Here is a 17,415-nt window from a genome sequence, read left to right as displayed (position 1 = left end):
TGCCATTTTATGAGAAACTTTTAATTACTGATTTTATTTCTTTTTTGGGTCCATATGAAAATATTGTCATCTTAATTCTAACCATATGTACATATGTTTTTTTCGTGGTTCAATAACCACATAAACTTCAACTTTTTTAGATCTATTTCGTTTGTTTGATGCTACCAAAGTACATAAAATATAGTAAGAAGAACTTGTCTCAATCTAGGGATTCTTTACTGACTGTTTTTTTCAGTAACTTGTTTTGGTTACATATGAACGAACTTCGGTAAATTGCAACAAAAGTTTCTAAATGTTATCACAGACACTTGCAGCATCTAGCGCATGTAAATATACCTGCGCTTTTAAGATATATGGACAGGTTTACCTATATATACTTAAGATTAAAAGTTACTACTGAGTGTCCAAATTTATTACCGCAGGTTATAGACAGGGAAATATTATATTTGTATTTTACATCTTGTGGTTTCCATAGGTTGTTGTCAAGCCGTACATTTTTGAATGTGCGTTGTACAAACCGATCAACGTCGAAGAAAGCACTTTGAGACTAACAAATGATGTGGCTGAGTTTAACCTCAAGAAATCTAATGCTGAACTATGGAATCAACTGATATTAGATGACATGAGTAATTTCATAGATATATTTCATATTGTTATTATATTTTTTACTAATTAAGAATTAAGATGCTTAATATTTACAGATTAATCAACCCTTCAGAGGATAGAAAACGTCTGTTACAAATAAAGCAAAATGCTATACTTGAACATCAAGAACGCGAAATGAAACGCGCTAAAGCAAACAAAGAAATGGATGTAAGAGGTAAAAAATACGCATTAGAACAGATTATGAAAGTAACTTCCTGTACGTATTTTTAAAAAGTTGTCCTTGTTTATTAGTTAGAGAATGTATCTCGTGAAAAAATCAGACTTGAAAAAGAGCAGGCTAGCAGGCAAGCAATAAACGAGTTTGTAAATGCTTTTAATAAATCTAGTCAAGAAGAAAATGAGGTAAGTATTCAAGAATATAACATGAAGTCGATTTCTGTGTTAAACTAACATAGGCCAAACTAGTGTTGGAAATATCAAAGGACATTATTTAAACTGATTGAATAAGTGTAGAACCCGCCGTAATAATGCTTCAGTTTGGTTTGAAAAAATTATTACCATCATGACAAATAGCAGCCGACTGAGAGTGTTGAAGAAACAATAAATGTAACTTAAAGAAAGATGCGAAGATGAGAAATAAAAGCACATGAGTAACCTTGACCAAAACTCTATCGTACAGAGGTAGTAAACTGCAGACTCTGGTTGACACCAACATTTTGATAAATTAACAGTACATTTGGGAATTTATCTCTGAACCATAGGTAATGATTTATTGTAGTGTTACCCTATCATATTTTGTCTACCTTAAGGTCCTTTATCGTCCTATTCTTAGTCCTGATAATGGCACATTTTGGAGTAAACCGTGAATATTTTTTCCCATTATTCAACAATAGGTACTCTTAATTCGTCTCAGCATCAAAAGCCACCACTAAACATTTCAAGGAGAAAACATTCCTCTCTCTAAATGACCAAACCGCGTTTTTTCCCACTTAATCCTTTAAAATTTATTAACCACCGTAACTTCTGTGACTGAGAACAGGAATAAACCAAGTCTTTAAAAGTCTATCTTTCAAATATATCCCCACTAATCGGAATTGTTGGATAGGTATCTGAGATCTACATTCATAGAGTCCACTTATTTGTCCTTTCAATTTAATCAATTTGGCACCATGGATATAATTTCTTTCTCTGTGTACGGGACTGACCACTTTCGGTGCTTTAATCTTCAAGTGATGTTCCACGGTAATTTCTACTATTAAAGATAGGAAATAGTTTCGATTGACTCATTCACTATTATCAAACTGTTTGAGAAACGGATCACGCTACCTCGTTTGGGAAAAATTCTATTGACCACTCATTTAGTCTGGTTTCTAGGATAAATCATCGTAAGTGCTTTCTGACCCTAGGTAAACAATTGATTTTGTGTACTTTGGTGATGTTTTAATAAAAATAAATATTAGATTTTATCCAATATCTTTCCTTTATAACGTTGTTTTCTATCAAAAGATATGTTAGCCATAACTACTGCAAGATATACAGATATGGTATAAGTTTTAAGCCTTTGTAATATGCAGTAGACATCAAGGATCACAGAGATAAACCAAATTTTATACTATATCATAACCAAATAATAATGCAGTGGTATAATTCTGGTATTTTTCGCCCTATCTAGGTCAGCAGCTTCTTATTAGTTGGTGATATACGCAAAAACTCAGTGATTACACATATAGAATTTTGTATTCATTCGTAAAATGATGGAATTAGACGATGTTTTGTTACATTTGAATAGTAATATTCGTGTTCATTAGAACTTACCAAAGTCCTTTATTGGGAATTTGTTCATGGAATTAATAAATCCAAAGGATACTCTATTAAAGTAGGTTTTCTCACCATAACGTCTCTGAAATAACACACCATTGAACTGAGTTCTACAGGACTTGCAATCAATCAGTCAGTAAACTGATAATTTAAACTATTTTAGGAACACATTAATTTTTCAAATCCTTCGGTTTGTTAAGGTTTACTTGTGTTATTACCATTTTGATTTATGATATGCTCTATGGAATAAACCTTTTCTTTAAATTAGTGCAAATAAGTAAATAAATGTCAACTTAGTTTTATTTTGTTAAAAAATACAAAGATGCAAAATAAAATTGCAGAAGCCCGAAGATTTTCTAAACAATATATGATGAAAACCATTGGTGAAGAAAACAACAGTATGTCGATAAATATCTTTACTCCCTTTCAACATAATTACTCATATTAGTGGAATTAAATAAGGATATCCAACAACGTTTAGCATTTATTGAGAAACCAATAGATTTGCCGGTGAGGACTTCATCTACAATCGAAGTTAAATTTACACCTAGAGTATTTCCTACACCTGAACGAGAGTCAACAAAACAAGCTGAGGACGAGGTAATTTTAATGGAAAATTACATTTGATTTCATAACACAAATTAACTTATAGCTATTAAAATATTTGTTATGGTTTAAACTGTAGTATATTTGTACTCTTCTGTTATAACTTCTCATGAATAACGTCAACATGCTCACCTGCGCAATGTGAAGCAAAATTAATCATACTTTTATATGTACTTATTTATATTGTACCTGCGTTTAGAAAAAACTGGACAGTTCCTAACGTTTCAGTTAGTTATTTTGTGACACATGTTACACTGATATAAAACTTTGATACAGGAACTAGAGTGTTGAAATTTAGTGATTTAGTGGTATCACAATGTTATTTCATAGATCCTGATCCCTTGATAAGTTTAATTAAAGTGAGAAGAATAAGATTTTCAGAACGACATGAAATCATTGTATTTCAATGCTTCTCACCAGCTTCAAACGGCGTGAAGCTACATTAAGAATATTGCGAACGAAAGTGTATGAATCGTTGTAAATTAAGCTTAGTTCAAAATGACAAGGAAAAAGCATAAGGGATAAGAAGAGGAAACAATATATTTAACGTAATCATTGAGATATATGTGTTATTGTATTTACATCCTCTCTCCTTTTTACTTAGTGGCTGAATAAACAAGCCGAATATAGAAGGAAATTACTGGACCGTGTGGTGCCTGATGACTTGTCCATGAATGAACTAGATCCTATATGGTTACGCAAAAAAGGAGAGTAAGTTTTGTGTTATCACTATGTAAGGTCCAGCGGTCAAACTCCTGCTGTAGACGAATTTACGTCTTGTTTAAGATATTACCAGTTATTGACTGAATGACTGAGTCAAGTTGGTAGGTGTAAGTCACCAGGTCGAGGTTCGCGTGGTTATCGTGCTCAGTGGTTAGAGACACTGAGTGACATGGCATAAAATCAGTCACAATGGCGCAAATGCATTTACTCTTTATCTTCACTTAGATCTTGAGTTTTAGAATTATATCATAGCAATTTTATTCCGCAAACTCATTTTCCCCTCTAAATCATATTGTTTATACCTAGTGCTTTCTACTGCTACTGATACGGTTGCACCTTCTACCACTCTGAGATCAGTCTTGGTAATTCTGTTTCGATGTGCTGATATGGTGTAGGAACCTGAATCAGTGCACATATGTACCAGGTTTTAAGTTGACTATAAATGGCTGAATGATTAAAATTTTTAATAGTTTGTGGGAAATAAGTAGATTCAGTCCTTCGTCATTTGCTTAATTACTTACGCCTGTTACTCTCAATGGAGCATAGGCCGCCGACCAGCATTCTCCAACCCACTCTGTCTTAGGCGTTCCTTTCTAGTTCTATCCAATTTTTGTTTATTCTTCTCATGTCGGTCTCCATTTCTCGGGGTAATGTGTTCTTTGGTCTTCCTCTTTTCCTTCAGCCTGTAGGATTCCATGTGAGAGCTTGTCTTGTGACGCAGTTGGCTGCTTTCCTCAATGTGTGTCCTATCCACTTCCTGATTTCTTCCTCCGGTGAAATATGCTTTGTTCTCTCTCACAGTAGGTTGTTGCTGATAGTGTCTGGCCGACGGATCCGAAGTATCTTGCGTAGACATCTGTCAATAAACACCTGTATCTTCTGGATGATGGCTTTCGTAGTTGTCCAAGTTTCCGCCCCATACAGTAGAACTGTCCTAACATTTGTATTGAAAATTCTGGTCTTGGTGTTGGTTGACAATTGTTTTGAGTTCCAGATGTTCTTCAGTTGTAAATATGCTTGCTTTGTCGATCCGCACGGATCCGTCTACGGAGTCCTCCATTTTGTTTAACAACACCCTGTTGAAGACTTTTCCTGGTATTGAGAGAAGAGTGATGCCCCTGTAGTTATCACACTTGCTGAGATAGTCTTTCTTTGGTATTTTGATCAGAATTCCTTATTTCCAGTCTGTTTGTATTTGTTCTTCATCCCAAATCTTACTGAAGAGAAGGTGAAGTATCTTTGCAGTTACTGCCACGTCTGCTTTCAGTACCTCTGTTGGAATGTTGTCTGGTCCTGCTGATTTGCCGCTCTTGATTTGTCTGCTGGCCATGTTGATCTCTTCCATTGCTGGTGGACCAACATCGATTGGGAGGTCCGTGGGTGCTACTTCGATGTTGGGTGGGTTCAGTGGAGCTAGTCGATTCAAGAGTTCTTTGAAGTGTTGTATGCAGCTGCTTCGTTGTTCTTCAATATTGATGATTACCTTACCTTCCTTGCTTTTCACTGGTCGTTCTGATTTACGGTAATTTCCAGCGAGTTTCTTTGTTGTGTCGTGCAGTTGTCTCATGTTTCCTTCTCTTGAAACCTTTTCCGCCGTCATTGCCGAATCTTCCACATATTTACGCTTGTCGGTTCTGATGCTCCTCTTCACTTGCTTGTTTACTTCTGTGTATTTGGTTTGTGCGTTGGCTTTTTCTGCTCTTGTTCGTCTGGTATTGATTTCTGCCTTCTTGTTCCTCCTTTCTTGAACTTTATGCAGTGTATCAACAGTGATCCATTTCTTGTGATGGTGCTTCTTGTGGCCCAGAACCTTCTGACGTGTTGAAGTGATTGCCTCTTTTATCCCTTTCCAGCTGCTTTCCATAGAGTAGATCATGAAAGGCCTGGAACCTGTTGCTGAGGGCTATCTTGAATTTGTTGAGTTTGTCAGTATCCTGAAGAAACTTTTGTAGTGTTTTCTGCGCCGTTGTCCAGTGCTTCTTAAGTTTTAATCTCATCTTGGCGACCAGCAAGTGATGATCTGGTGCTATATCAACTCCTATCCTGATTCTCACATCCTCCGTCGTCCTTCTGAACTTTTTGTTGATGCAGATATGGTCGATTTGGTTCTGCGTAGTGTGATCCGGTGAAGTCTATGTGGTTTTGTGAATGCGTTTATGTGGGAATATAGTGCCGCCTATGACCAGTTTATTGAAGGCACATAGGTTTGCAAATCTCTCACCATTTTTGTCCCTTTCTCCTAGTCAGTCCATGTCGTTTCATGACATCTTCGTATCCGGTGTTGTCCATTCCAACCTTGGCATTTAGGTCTCACCTCAGAATGGTCAAGTTCTTTGCTGTGCACTTCTCGACAATTGACTGCAGCCTATCGTAGAATTGATCTTTAACGTCTTCATTGTAGTGGTTGGTAGGCGCATAGCATTGGATAGCGTTCATTGTAATACCCTCTTTCTTTGTTTTGAAGGAGGCTTTGATGATCCTTGGTTCATGAGATTCCCATTCTATAAGTGCATTTTGTGTTTGTTTGGACAGCATCAATGCAACTCCTTGTGTATGTGTAGCATTTTATTCTTCATGGCCGGATTATAACAGAAGCTGCCCTGAAACTCGTCGTTGTCCAACCTGCGTCCAATGTGTTTCACTAATCCCAAGCACCTCTAGGTTGTATTTCCTCATTTCTGTAGCAATTTGGAAGTCTCTTCCAGTCTCCCACATTGTTCGGACGTTGCATGTACCTATAGGAATTGTTGCTCTGGTTGTTGGAAGGGGCATCGGCCTCGTGAATTCCGAAGGAACTTGGCTTTTATCATGAGGCGTCATAATTTTTCCTTAGATTCCCAGGGCAGAGTATAAATGGTTTGGATTATTTTTCTACGGGATGGAGTGGCTTACCCCATGCCCAACCCTCCTCCTTTATCCGGGCTGGGGACCGGCATTAGCCTGCGGAAAGCCTACAGTCGGACTTTTCTTCATTTGCTCTTTGAGTAAATTACAAGTTTGTAAGAAGTTACATTTGAACCTGTTAAGTAGATGAACATAAAAAAATCGTAATATTCATGTGATTAAACTCTACATATCTTCACTGAACTAAATAAACCAAATGAAAGTTAAATACTATTAATAAATAACCAGTGATAAATCTTCAAGAAACTTTTAGTATTGAGATGTATGCTACTGATTTCAACAGATATAAGTAGTATGTATCACCAATCGAAAGTAAAATGCCTGGAGGCAGAAGTCTAAGATCAAAGAAAAGAGAACGAGAACAAAGAATGATTAGTATTGCATCAAATGAACAATAAAATCTGAGACGATTGTCCGACATTTGCAGAAGAAATAGTCAAGTTTGAGATAATTGATTGGCAATCTGCAAATTAAGTAGTTATTGTATGGCTCTCCGATTTTCTGTAATTTTGTACTCGGATGTATTTGAATGCAAATACAACTCTGTAATACCGTACTTAGATAAAAAAGATAAATATTGCAATGACCGGTAGAACCTATAGGCCATTCTTTAGTGCAGCGACATCTATTAGTGATTTGAACGAAAGGCTCAGGAAATATCAGTGAATTTCAATTACGTCTACTGCACTGATAGATTCATGCAAACTTATCTCATCAGGCTCTGAACACGATGAAGAGCGCTAACAAGTCAGATCTAGGTTAACCAAAAGTCTAAGGGACAACCGTGAGCAGTGGTGGGCAACGAAATCAAGAGAGATGGGAAAGGCAGCGGCTATAGTTAACACTAGACAGCTTTTCAGACTACTAAAAGAAACTGGAATTAAGCTGTCAAGCGTAAGTGAGATCTCGAAAAAAGACAAAACTCTTATCTGCTCTCAGACCGGACGTTAAGAATGATGGGGGAACACCTTAAGGAGCAGTTCAGCTGGCTTTCTACCACTCTACAACTACCCACCATTCCCAAACAGCTTGAATGGAACAAGTTGTTGCTCCAGAACTGACCTGCGTCAACACCTGAACTAAGGATAGGGAGTGAAGTAGTCGAACGCTTAGACAACTCCACTTATCTTCGAAGTCTGATCAGCACTAATGGGTTTGTGTCTGATGAAATCTCTACAGGGACTCAGAAAGCTCGTTGGGCTATGGCCAACTTACGTCACCTATGGCGAAGACGAGATATCTGTCTATAAATAAAAAGACTAATATACTGCGCGGCAGTTCATTCTGCTCTACTTTACTGTTGCGAAACGTGGCCATTAAGAGTAGAAGATACTCGTAAGTTACTAGTATTTGACCACAGATGTCTTAGAAAAATTGCCAGCATCTGCTGGGATCACCGAGTAAGTAATAGTGAGGTGAGATGCAGGGTATTAAGAAATGATGGACAATTAGTTGATGAGGTTGTAAATCTTCATCGACTGTGATGGTTGAACCACTTGTTACGTATGCCCAAACGCCGATTACCACGACGCGCTATGCTGAGTACTATTGTGGATGGTTGGAAGAGAGTTAGGGGCGACCAAACGAAAACGTGGCATCAGTTCATAAAATCACTAACTTCTAGTCTGAGCCATGTTGGTAGATGCAGACTACTTGGGTGTGGTCCGAGTGACTATCATAACCAGTGATTGGAATGGAATGATTGTAAATGGACCTCAGTCCTACAGGAGGTCGGTCGCTGAACAGTAATGTCTCTGACTCAAGCTGGGTGACACGCGGTCAAGTTTTCTTGGGAGCACAAGCTCCCTCAAGATTACAAGTACACCTTACTGACAAGTGCCAAATAGCAAGGAATCTAGGTCTAGGGTCTCCTGTCGACTACATCCAATCACCACCTTACAGAAACTGGAGACATTCTGATGGTTGAAAATCAATTTTTGTTTTAGGTTAACACTCGTGGTGGCAGTAATTGATAGTAAAATCTTCGTAATTAAATCGTCTAAGTGAAAGGATTTCGCACTGCTGCAAAAAATTCTGACACTAAATACAGTAATGAATTTAGCCCATATCAAATAATAATAAGATATTATTGTATACTGATAGATCATCTGTTGTCTGGTTCTTAGACATACTGATCTTAACGCTTACTTGATATCTGGAGACTTTATCATCTAAATGAGTTAAATAGGCCGATTGTGAGAGTCCAGTTTTTCATTCTCTCCTTTTGTTTGCCTCTTACTGTGAGAGAATGTCATTATTACTAACTACATTGTATCGTTTCTTCGTATGCAGTTATGATTGTAACTAATAAACTGTTTATATCATTCAAAATTGTTTTTATAAGACATGTGACGTAAAATTGCATCGCATCAGCCCAAACTGTGACACTTCGGGACGATATACGAACAGAATTAAAATGGATAAAAGATTATTATTATTATTATTATAAACAAGAACGATGTTGTAAAAAGGGAAAGTGTTCGATAAAAAAATAAGCTGTAATTGAAATTATAGAGGATGTTAAGCAATGAGTGCTACTGCATTACTATCATCAAGATATATGCTTTTTAAGACTTCTAGGACTATAATTCAATTATTTGCAGTCATTTGCCTTAGCCAGATAAAAGTCTACAAACACAGCTTTTATGGAGAAAAGTCGAAACAATGTTGTGTAACACCTAGTGAAAAATTTGACTAATTATACGTTGTTATATTCTATGAAAATGTAGAGGAAGCGTATCATAAGAGGGATTTGTAAATATGAAAGAATATTTTCTTTTAAGTTGTTTAAATGTCTTATACATTCTTATATTAAAAATGAATTCATTCATTATTTAACTTAGAGAGAAATATCAGTATGCAATGTTTAACATTTTATTATTATTTGTCAATTTTTTCAAAAGCTCATTATTTCAAGCTGGAGACTATGAAGCTGCTGTCATTGCATATACAGAAGCTATAACACAAAATCCTAAATTACATTCGTATCCTTTACGTTAAACTATTGAATAATTGGAAGAAACTTATTTTTTATCAGTATTCATTTTAAATTTTATAAAAGTCGACCAGATAATCAGTTTATATCACGTTCCTGCTTTATGTCAGTGAAACATGGCCGGTAAGAGTAGAGGATATTCGTAGGCTACTAGTATTCGATCATAGGTGTCTTCGAAGCATTGGTCGTATATCCTGGAACCACCGAGTAAGTAGTGCAGTTGTTAGGAAACGGGTATTAGGTAAGGATGGCAAATCGATTGATGAAGTAGTGAAATTTGATCAGTTGAGATGGCTGGGACCGTGTTACGTATGCCCAACCACCGACTGACCCGACGTGCAATGCTTTATGGTGTAGGAGCAGGTTGGAAGAAAGCTAGTGGCGGCCAGACCAAAACATGGCACAAATCCATGAAGTCGCTGACAAGTGGACTGAGCCATGTTGGTAGGTGTAGACTACCTGGTTGGGATTCGCGAGATGATAGCAATCGATGGTTAGAGACCTTGAATGACATGGTTCAAAATCGTTGGCAATGGCGAAGGTGCATCCACTCTTTGTGTTCTGCCAAATTCTAATCTTCTGAATTCTTCATGTCCGTATCCTTTTTCTCTTTCCAAATTTATTTCAATGGATTATACTCCTTGAATAACATCTTCAAACCCTTATTTTTCACATAATACTTATACTCTTACTACTTCTACCACTATGAGATTTGAATCGACCACTGCATCTTTGTGTCAACGTGGTATGGCAACTCGAACTGATGTACGTATGTACGAAGTTCTACGTTGTGACTGACTGAATGATACCCTCATTTCGAGATGATTCTTCAAATCAATTGTCAATTTATGATAAAAGATTTACTTCAAAATTAAATTAATCTAAATCAACCACTTATTTTGAAAAAATTCTATTTCAGTAGTAAATAAATAAAACATTAATCTTGATGATAATACACTGAATTGAGTAAAATTAATTCATATAACAAATTAGAATCCACCTTGTTTTTTGTTTCACGACTCAAACTTAATAAGATAGATAACATGATATTTAATAAGTTTTACTAAATGAACTCTTGATCTGATTTCCTAGCCAGTTCTAATAATCCAAGGCTGAATCTACATGGCAACTTGAACACAAGAGAAAAGATGCGAAAACTATTGATAAGGATTTATTTTTGACTTACAAAATAAATCAACATAATTTAATAATATATTACATTTGATATGATTTGTTTACAGTTAGATTAATTGTTAGGTTTGTATACATTGAACTGAATTGTATTTAATAATAGTACTGTGTGAATACATTTACTATATTAATATAATGAAGTATTTAGGATACTTCTTAAGATGTGCATAAATGTCATAAAAGATTGAGAAAAGAAAATCAATTTCATAGGTCGTTCGCAGTCTAATTTATTAAGCCATTAATCTCTATGTCAATTTTCATTGTAAATGAATTATTTTTCTCTTCAAACGGATTTATCATTATCAGAATTCATCTATAATTTTAAATTAACTGAATTTATATTGGTCTATATATGTTTTATTAATTAGAAGCTAATAAATGATAGAAATTGAGAGTTTACTCCTGAAAGCAAGCTGGATTATCAAGTTGTTCGAGCAACATTATGCTACTAATTATAAACCGATTAATCATAAGAGATTAATTAATATCTGTTACTTGGTGTTGTCAGAATTCTCTAAATGAAATTGTACCTTGGCCACTAGACTAAGTGGCTCAATATTCCATACAGCATTTTCTGCTGTTGGGTAGTTGGAGATGATTGGGAGGAAACCTTAAATGTAGGTTTCGTTCTAACTGGTACGTGTTAGTTATATCAATCTTTCGATAACGAAGTCTATCCATGAGATCAAAACCTATATCACTTGTTCTAATTATTATTTACAAGTATCTCATCTAAAAACGTTTTGCATGATAATCGGTACTTTTTCATTTAACTATTTTGCATTTTGTGAAGATTATCATGTAAAATATTTTATTATTATTAGCTTTATTCAATATTATATTTTTAGTACAATATAGAACTCTCAGCACAAAGTATTTCCACAAGTTTCCTTTTCTTACTTCTTGGTCGATCCTGACGATAAATATTGATTGATCACCAGTTAGAAGTTAGCAGTCCGATAAATCGATATCTAAATTATGTACATTCTTTTCGCTGTATATTACTAGCAACTAAGATACTTCTGATTAGGCCTTTTGTATCTTGTACGACGAAAGGTTGTACATTTTCCAGAAATGCACCTGAATAGGTTATGCGATTAATAGCCATAATGATGTATTAAAACAAACAAAATTAGATAACTTATTGAAATATCTAGATGGAAGGAACAGGTAGCCCAGATGTTCAAGCAGGACGTCATACTATTGATTTACAAAAAAGCGTGTTCTCTGATTTTAGTTATCCTATATAATAACCAGAAGATGAATGAAAATCTTATTTCTCATCATATGCTTTTAGTCTCGTGTGAATAACTTTCACTTTAACCAAGTAGAACAGTTTTTTTTAAAGCAGTTTTAATCTAGTTATTGTGGATGAGGTGACAATAATCCATGGGAAAGTTTGCTTAATTGTATATTGAAAATTTTTGCTGAAAAAATATCTGTTTCTATTCCTTAATCCAAACTTTGAAAATTCAATTAAAGGGCTTATTCGAATCGAGCTGCATGTCACTTACAATTGCGGAATTATTTTAAGGCTCTAGAAGATAGTTCAATGGCACTAGATCTTTGTGTACCGCCTGTAGCACAAAATTTAAAATCACGTGTGCGTGCACATATTAGGCGTGGAGCAGCATTTTGTAATCTACAATTATACAAAGAAGGTGGGTACGTTGATAATTACATTAAATGTTGAGTTAATGGGAAAATTCACGACTTGTTACACTCACTATATTATTTTACCGTTACGTTTGTCCGTCAGTATGATTTACTTGTTGAGTGAACTAACTGACATGTTTCTCAATATTAAGTGCATACAGGTCGCACGCATCGTATCTTGTAGATAACACCTAAAGTACGATCAAGGACAATAAGGAGAAGCATTTAACTTAGCATACTATCTGAAATACTAATGTCATTTGTCACAAACGTTATACAGCATAAAGTTACATTACTTATTATCTCTTGTAGTTTAGAGTATACATTGTTTTAAACGTGGATGATAGTAGTGTCAGTGATTTTACCCTTAATATATAAATATACGAGTGGCAGAAAATACAACGATTCCCGGGGTTTCCTGAGATTGAAGCCAAATTTCAGTGATCTCAACTCTTGACCTGAACTACTATGTTATACTTCCAAACACCTTTTGGTTAAATTTTTTTGAAAATGAGGATATTTCGAAGTGAAGTGCCATAGTGATGACTCTAAAATAATAGTTTCATAAATTTGGTTCTCCTGATAAATTTGAACAAAGCAAAAGCAATAATATCCCCAAAATAAAATGGATTCATTTTGTTTCAAGGCTTTTGATCGGCTCCAACACAGCCTAAAATTACATAGAGTAATGTAGTTAGAAACATATCTGATATACTTCTATGAGTATACTTGAGATGAATGTTCGAAACAGGATCAAAACTGTGAAAAGGGGAATAAGATACATTTCACCAAACAGTTGAGATTGACAAATTTTTATATTTTGAATTTATAGTCGTTCAGAGTAGAAGAAGTGAGATCATCCACACTAATAATCATAATGAAAAAATGATCAAAAATCAATCAATATAATTTGTATCTAGTTCAAGTCAATTTGTGAGCATCAGTAATACTATGCATAAGGTGAAAATTACCCGATCACAATTATAATTGCCCTGACAATGATAGGATTATCATGCTTCCATTCCGTATACATAGTTCAAGTTTGGAAAGTTCGATAACAACTGACTTGTTATGGTTTTGATTCAGTTTTTAACACCCATTTCAACTACATTCATTGATGTATGCCAAATATTTGTTCCCAATTATACTATTCTTTGTAACTTCAGGATGTTTGCGGCCAATGAAAAGCCATTTTATTCTCCAAGTATTGTTGTTTCCACATTGATAAAGTCTTTATATACTGATTTTATAAAATACTAACTCATGATGTTACTGGATATATATATCTATGTATAAAATTGTAAAGAATCTATACTATTCAAGAAGATAATGATTATCTGTTTGAGTTTTATGAACTGTAGATTTTAATCATATAGATTGTGTGATGATTTCAAAACTCTTGACATAGTTCTCACTGAAATGAAGTACATCACATTGGATTAATTCAACTTAACATTTTTACTGAATACTTTTGTTAATTGATTCGTGAGCCTTTTTCATTCAAGTGGTGAACGTTTTAAGTCTTTATATTTTTACCAGTCGTTGGTTAATCTGAATATCTACCTACCCGAAATTCTCTTTCATATTAGCTCAATAAGGAATATATCATCATAAGCGTAAGAAATTCGTTATGATTTTAAACTGTGAAACGAGTAATTCATGTTGATCTAAAGGATTTTAGTAACTAAGTTGTCAGTTTCGTTAAACATAGTCATAGTTATAACTCAGTTGTCTTTTGACTGTCGTTCTAATATTAATTTAAATTACACCTGAGTATTTTTAAAGATGAACCTTCAACAAATTAATCATTATTCGTAGTTGCAAACAGTCTATCATTTTTGTTGTTGTATCATTTTATATTAACTCCCAAGTAATCATTGTTTAAGACTTCAAAATAAGAATCTTCCTAGTATATATTTTACGTTAGTTATGAGATATTTAAAGTGCTCTAAACTGAATATCGTAAAACTCATATTTGTGGAAATTAGTGGTTAATTTATTCGTAAGTTTAGCAAATGTTATGGTAGACTTTAGATTAACACATGGAGAAGGCTAAAGTACGCTATTCAAATTCAGAAGGTTAAACAAGGAACTGTGTTCAAACTGATAATTATTCATTAATGCGATGGGATATCTTTACAAAGCTATCAAAACTTCCTGTCTATTCACGCAGTCAGTATATAATTGTATAGTTACTTATTTACAATCTCTTACTAAATACAGTCAAAACTGTAAACATACTCATGTGTAGTGCTTCTAAAACGACATTATATCTTTGCTTACCATGCTTGTGAATTAAAGCTATATTAAGGCAATACGCACAGTATGCACATATGCCAATTAGAGACTGACCAGTTTCAGTCCTAACACGTCGATGGGAAGATTCAAACAGACAATACTAAATGAATTATATTTAGTTGTTTAAAAATATACATTTTTAAACTTCATCCAGGATACTGTAAGGAAGTTAGATATCATGAATTTTTACCAGTACATGTTTATCAATAAATATAAACATATAGCTCGATAAATCTAACGTCTGATAATCGTCTAAAACATTTTTATGTTTTTTTCTCTATGCAGGACTTATCGAATACAGAGCTGCACAAAAACTTCAACCAGATGATGATACAATTAGAACGGACATTGAAAATTTAGAGAAATTTGTAAATCAGGAATAATTAATAAAATTGCATAACTATTTACACTTATTTCTACATTAAATTTTTGTTGTGATTTTATCTTTGGAATAAATCAGATAGAGTGTAGGCATTCATTTACTTCATTCTCAGTTACTGTGAATTATAAGTTGGAAATCGACAATTTATATATATATATATATATATATATATATATATATAATTCTTGATGGAGTTTTGTTCTCTGAGCTGGATGGTTTGGTCTGTAAATTGATATAATATTTACAGATGGTTAATGTTAATAGTGCCAAACTTTCCCAAATCAAGATAAATAGTTTGTAATCATCAGCTGAAATACAAAGTACATCTTAAATTGTTTTAGAACGTTAGAAAAGTTAAATAAGTGTTGGCTTTTTCCAATAAAAATGAGAAAAACTTCCAACTGTTTCTATAACCCCTTAGAAATACATCAGATTATTTGATAATATTATGTTGTATGTTGAAGTATTTTTTTGTAGATTAAAAAACTATGAGTAGAGCTAACAACACTTGTCTCTACGATTTGAGCATATAAAAGCCTACTCAATAAAAAGAACACATGAACGTGTCTCAAATATAATAAACCTTAACTTGATTAGATTTCACAGAATCGCAATATATACAACGACCGTCATAACTCGTATCTCGCATAGGATTCATCGTTAACTTAAACTGTTTCAAGAATATTTTCAAAGGTTCAGACAAACTACATTAGTGAAAAATATATTTTCAAAATGATTTCGAATTGAATTGTTTTAAATTTTACAGTGAACAATCCTTTAATATTTCCTTACGAAAGAAATGCTTTAATGTGAACCTCATAAAATCATACTGATAAAATAACTTAATTTTTCGAAACAAACAATAAAAAACAAGGTTATATATTCTTATCTATGCACTTCTAGATATGCTGAATAAAATACAAAGTAGTAAATCACTTAATTAGGATACTTCCAGCAAATATAAAAGAACACAATCACATGGACATGTAATTGTAGTGTAAGCCGGGAACTGTTGAACACAAATAACTTGAAGTTCAAATGGTATACAACTATTTGTAAAACTTTGAAATATAATGTTTTTAAAGAACGAATAAACGTTTTGAATATTCTGACATTGTTATACCCTTATTTATTTGCATTTTTGTTTAAAATGTGTTATAATTTATGGCAGCTATTTCTATTTCTCTAGAAAACCATCCTCTACAGAAATGATTTGAATACTATAACTTCTTATTAACTGTCTTTCCAAGTATTTGCATCTAGAAGTATGTTTTGTAAGGTATTATTTAAATATATCATGGCACCGATAAGAAGAGTTCCATAAGGATGATATTTTCTACTACAATAGTGGACGGAAAGTCCACCTATTTCAAATGAAACAAAAAAATGGAGTTAAAGTAATGTATAAAATTGGGAAGTCACAATGAAACTCGACTAAATACAGCAAAAATTCTAGAAATTATTTACATAGTTTATACCAATTTGTTCGATTTGAAATTAGTTTCCACCATGAAATGATATTAGTTGGGAAATGATTGAAAATCAGGGAGCTGTAGATAGCTATTTACTTTTTTTGGACTTCTAGGCAGTGTACAATAAAGTTGAACATACAACCTAGTTTCGCGTTTGAACACCATATTTTTACACTTCTGGATGACTCACATTTTCCCTCTTCAGTTAATGGTACTCGTGAGTATGTGTACACTTCCAACTTTAGTAATCCCTTAGGTTATCAATTTCCTTCAGTACTTCGACGAGATCATTTCAATCCTGGTCACCAGTGTCCTAGCATCGAAATGAAGATGATTATATAGTTAAGTGAATTGTGTACCTCAATTAATTTGTCAGTCTGTGATAAAAATGTTGTGTCAGAGCAATAGTTATTTTCTTTGCTGAAATTCTAAAGTTTATCAAAGAACTTTTGTTCTACGTTTTGATAAGTTATTTACAGCAGCAGAATCATATTAAGTCAAATGACGAAATATATTTTGATACTATAGTTTTTTCTATTATCCTCGCTATTGTGGTAACAGTAAAATTAAAATGGTATATTTCGAAGTAATGAATATTTGAGATGTAAAAGGACAACGATCATGAAACAAATTGAAATTCAATTCGAATAAAGGATTTCCGATTTAGTAGATTTCTCACTACTAAGACTTTGAGGATTTTATATGCAATCACATCTTCACTACTTGTGAGTAGACAAAATGAGTATCGAAAAAGACAAACTATT

General features: G+C 33.8%; 1 protein-coding gene across 1 annotated transcript; it reads left to right on the top strand.

The window, feature by feature from the left end:
• Positions 1 to 671: 671 nt before the first annotated feature.
• Smp_151350 (heat shock protein 70 (hsp70)-interacting protein, putative) lies at positions 672 to 15,220 on the top strand. The gene is made up of 8 exons (XM_018792454.1): positions 672 to 852; positions 898 to 1,008; positions 2,747 to 2,822; positions 2,873 to 3,024; positions 3,635 to 3,741; positions 9,561 to 9,641; positions 12,326 to 12,504; positions 15,083 to 15,220. Exons 1-8 carry the CDS (start codon positions 685 to 687, stop codon positions 15,178 to 15,180), a joined length of 972 nt encoding a protein of 323 aa, XP_018647226.1. The 5' UTR covers positions 672 to 684; the 3' UTR covers positions 15,181 to 15,220.
• Positions 15,221 to 17,415: the final 2,195 nt, after the last annotated feature.

Source organism: Schistosoma mansoni (genome assembly GCF_000237925.1).
Source record: "Schistosoma mansoni, WGS project CABG00000000 data, supercontig 0214, strain Puerto Rico, whole genome shotgun sequence".
NCBI lineage: Eukaryota > Metazoa > Platyhelminthes > Trematoda > Strigeidida > Schistosomatidae > Schistosoma > Schistosoma mansoni.
The sequence above is the reverse complement of the archived record's forward strand: the minus strand, read 5'-3'. Positions and strand labels throughout refer to the sequence as shown.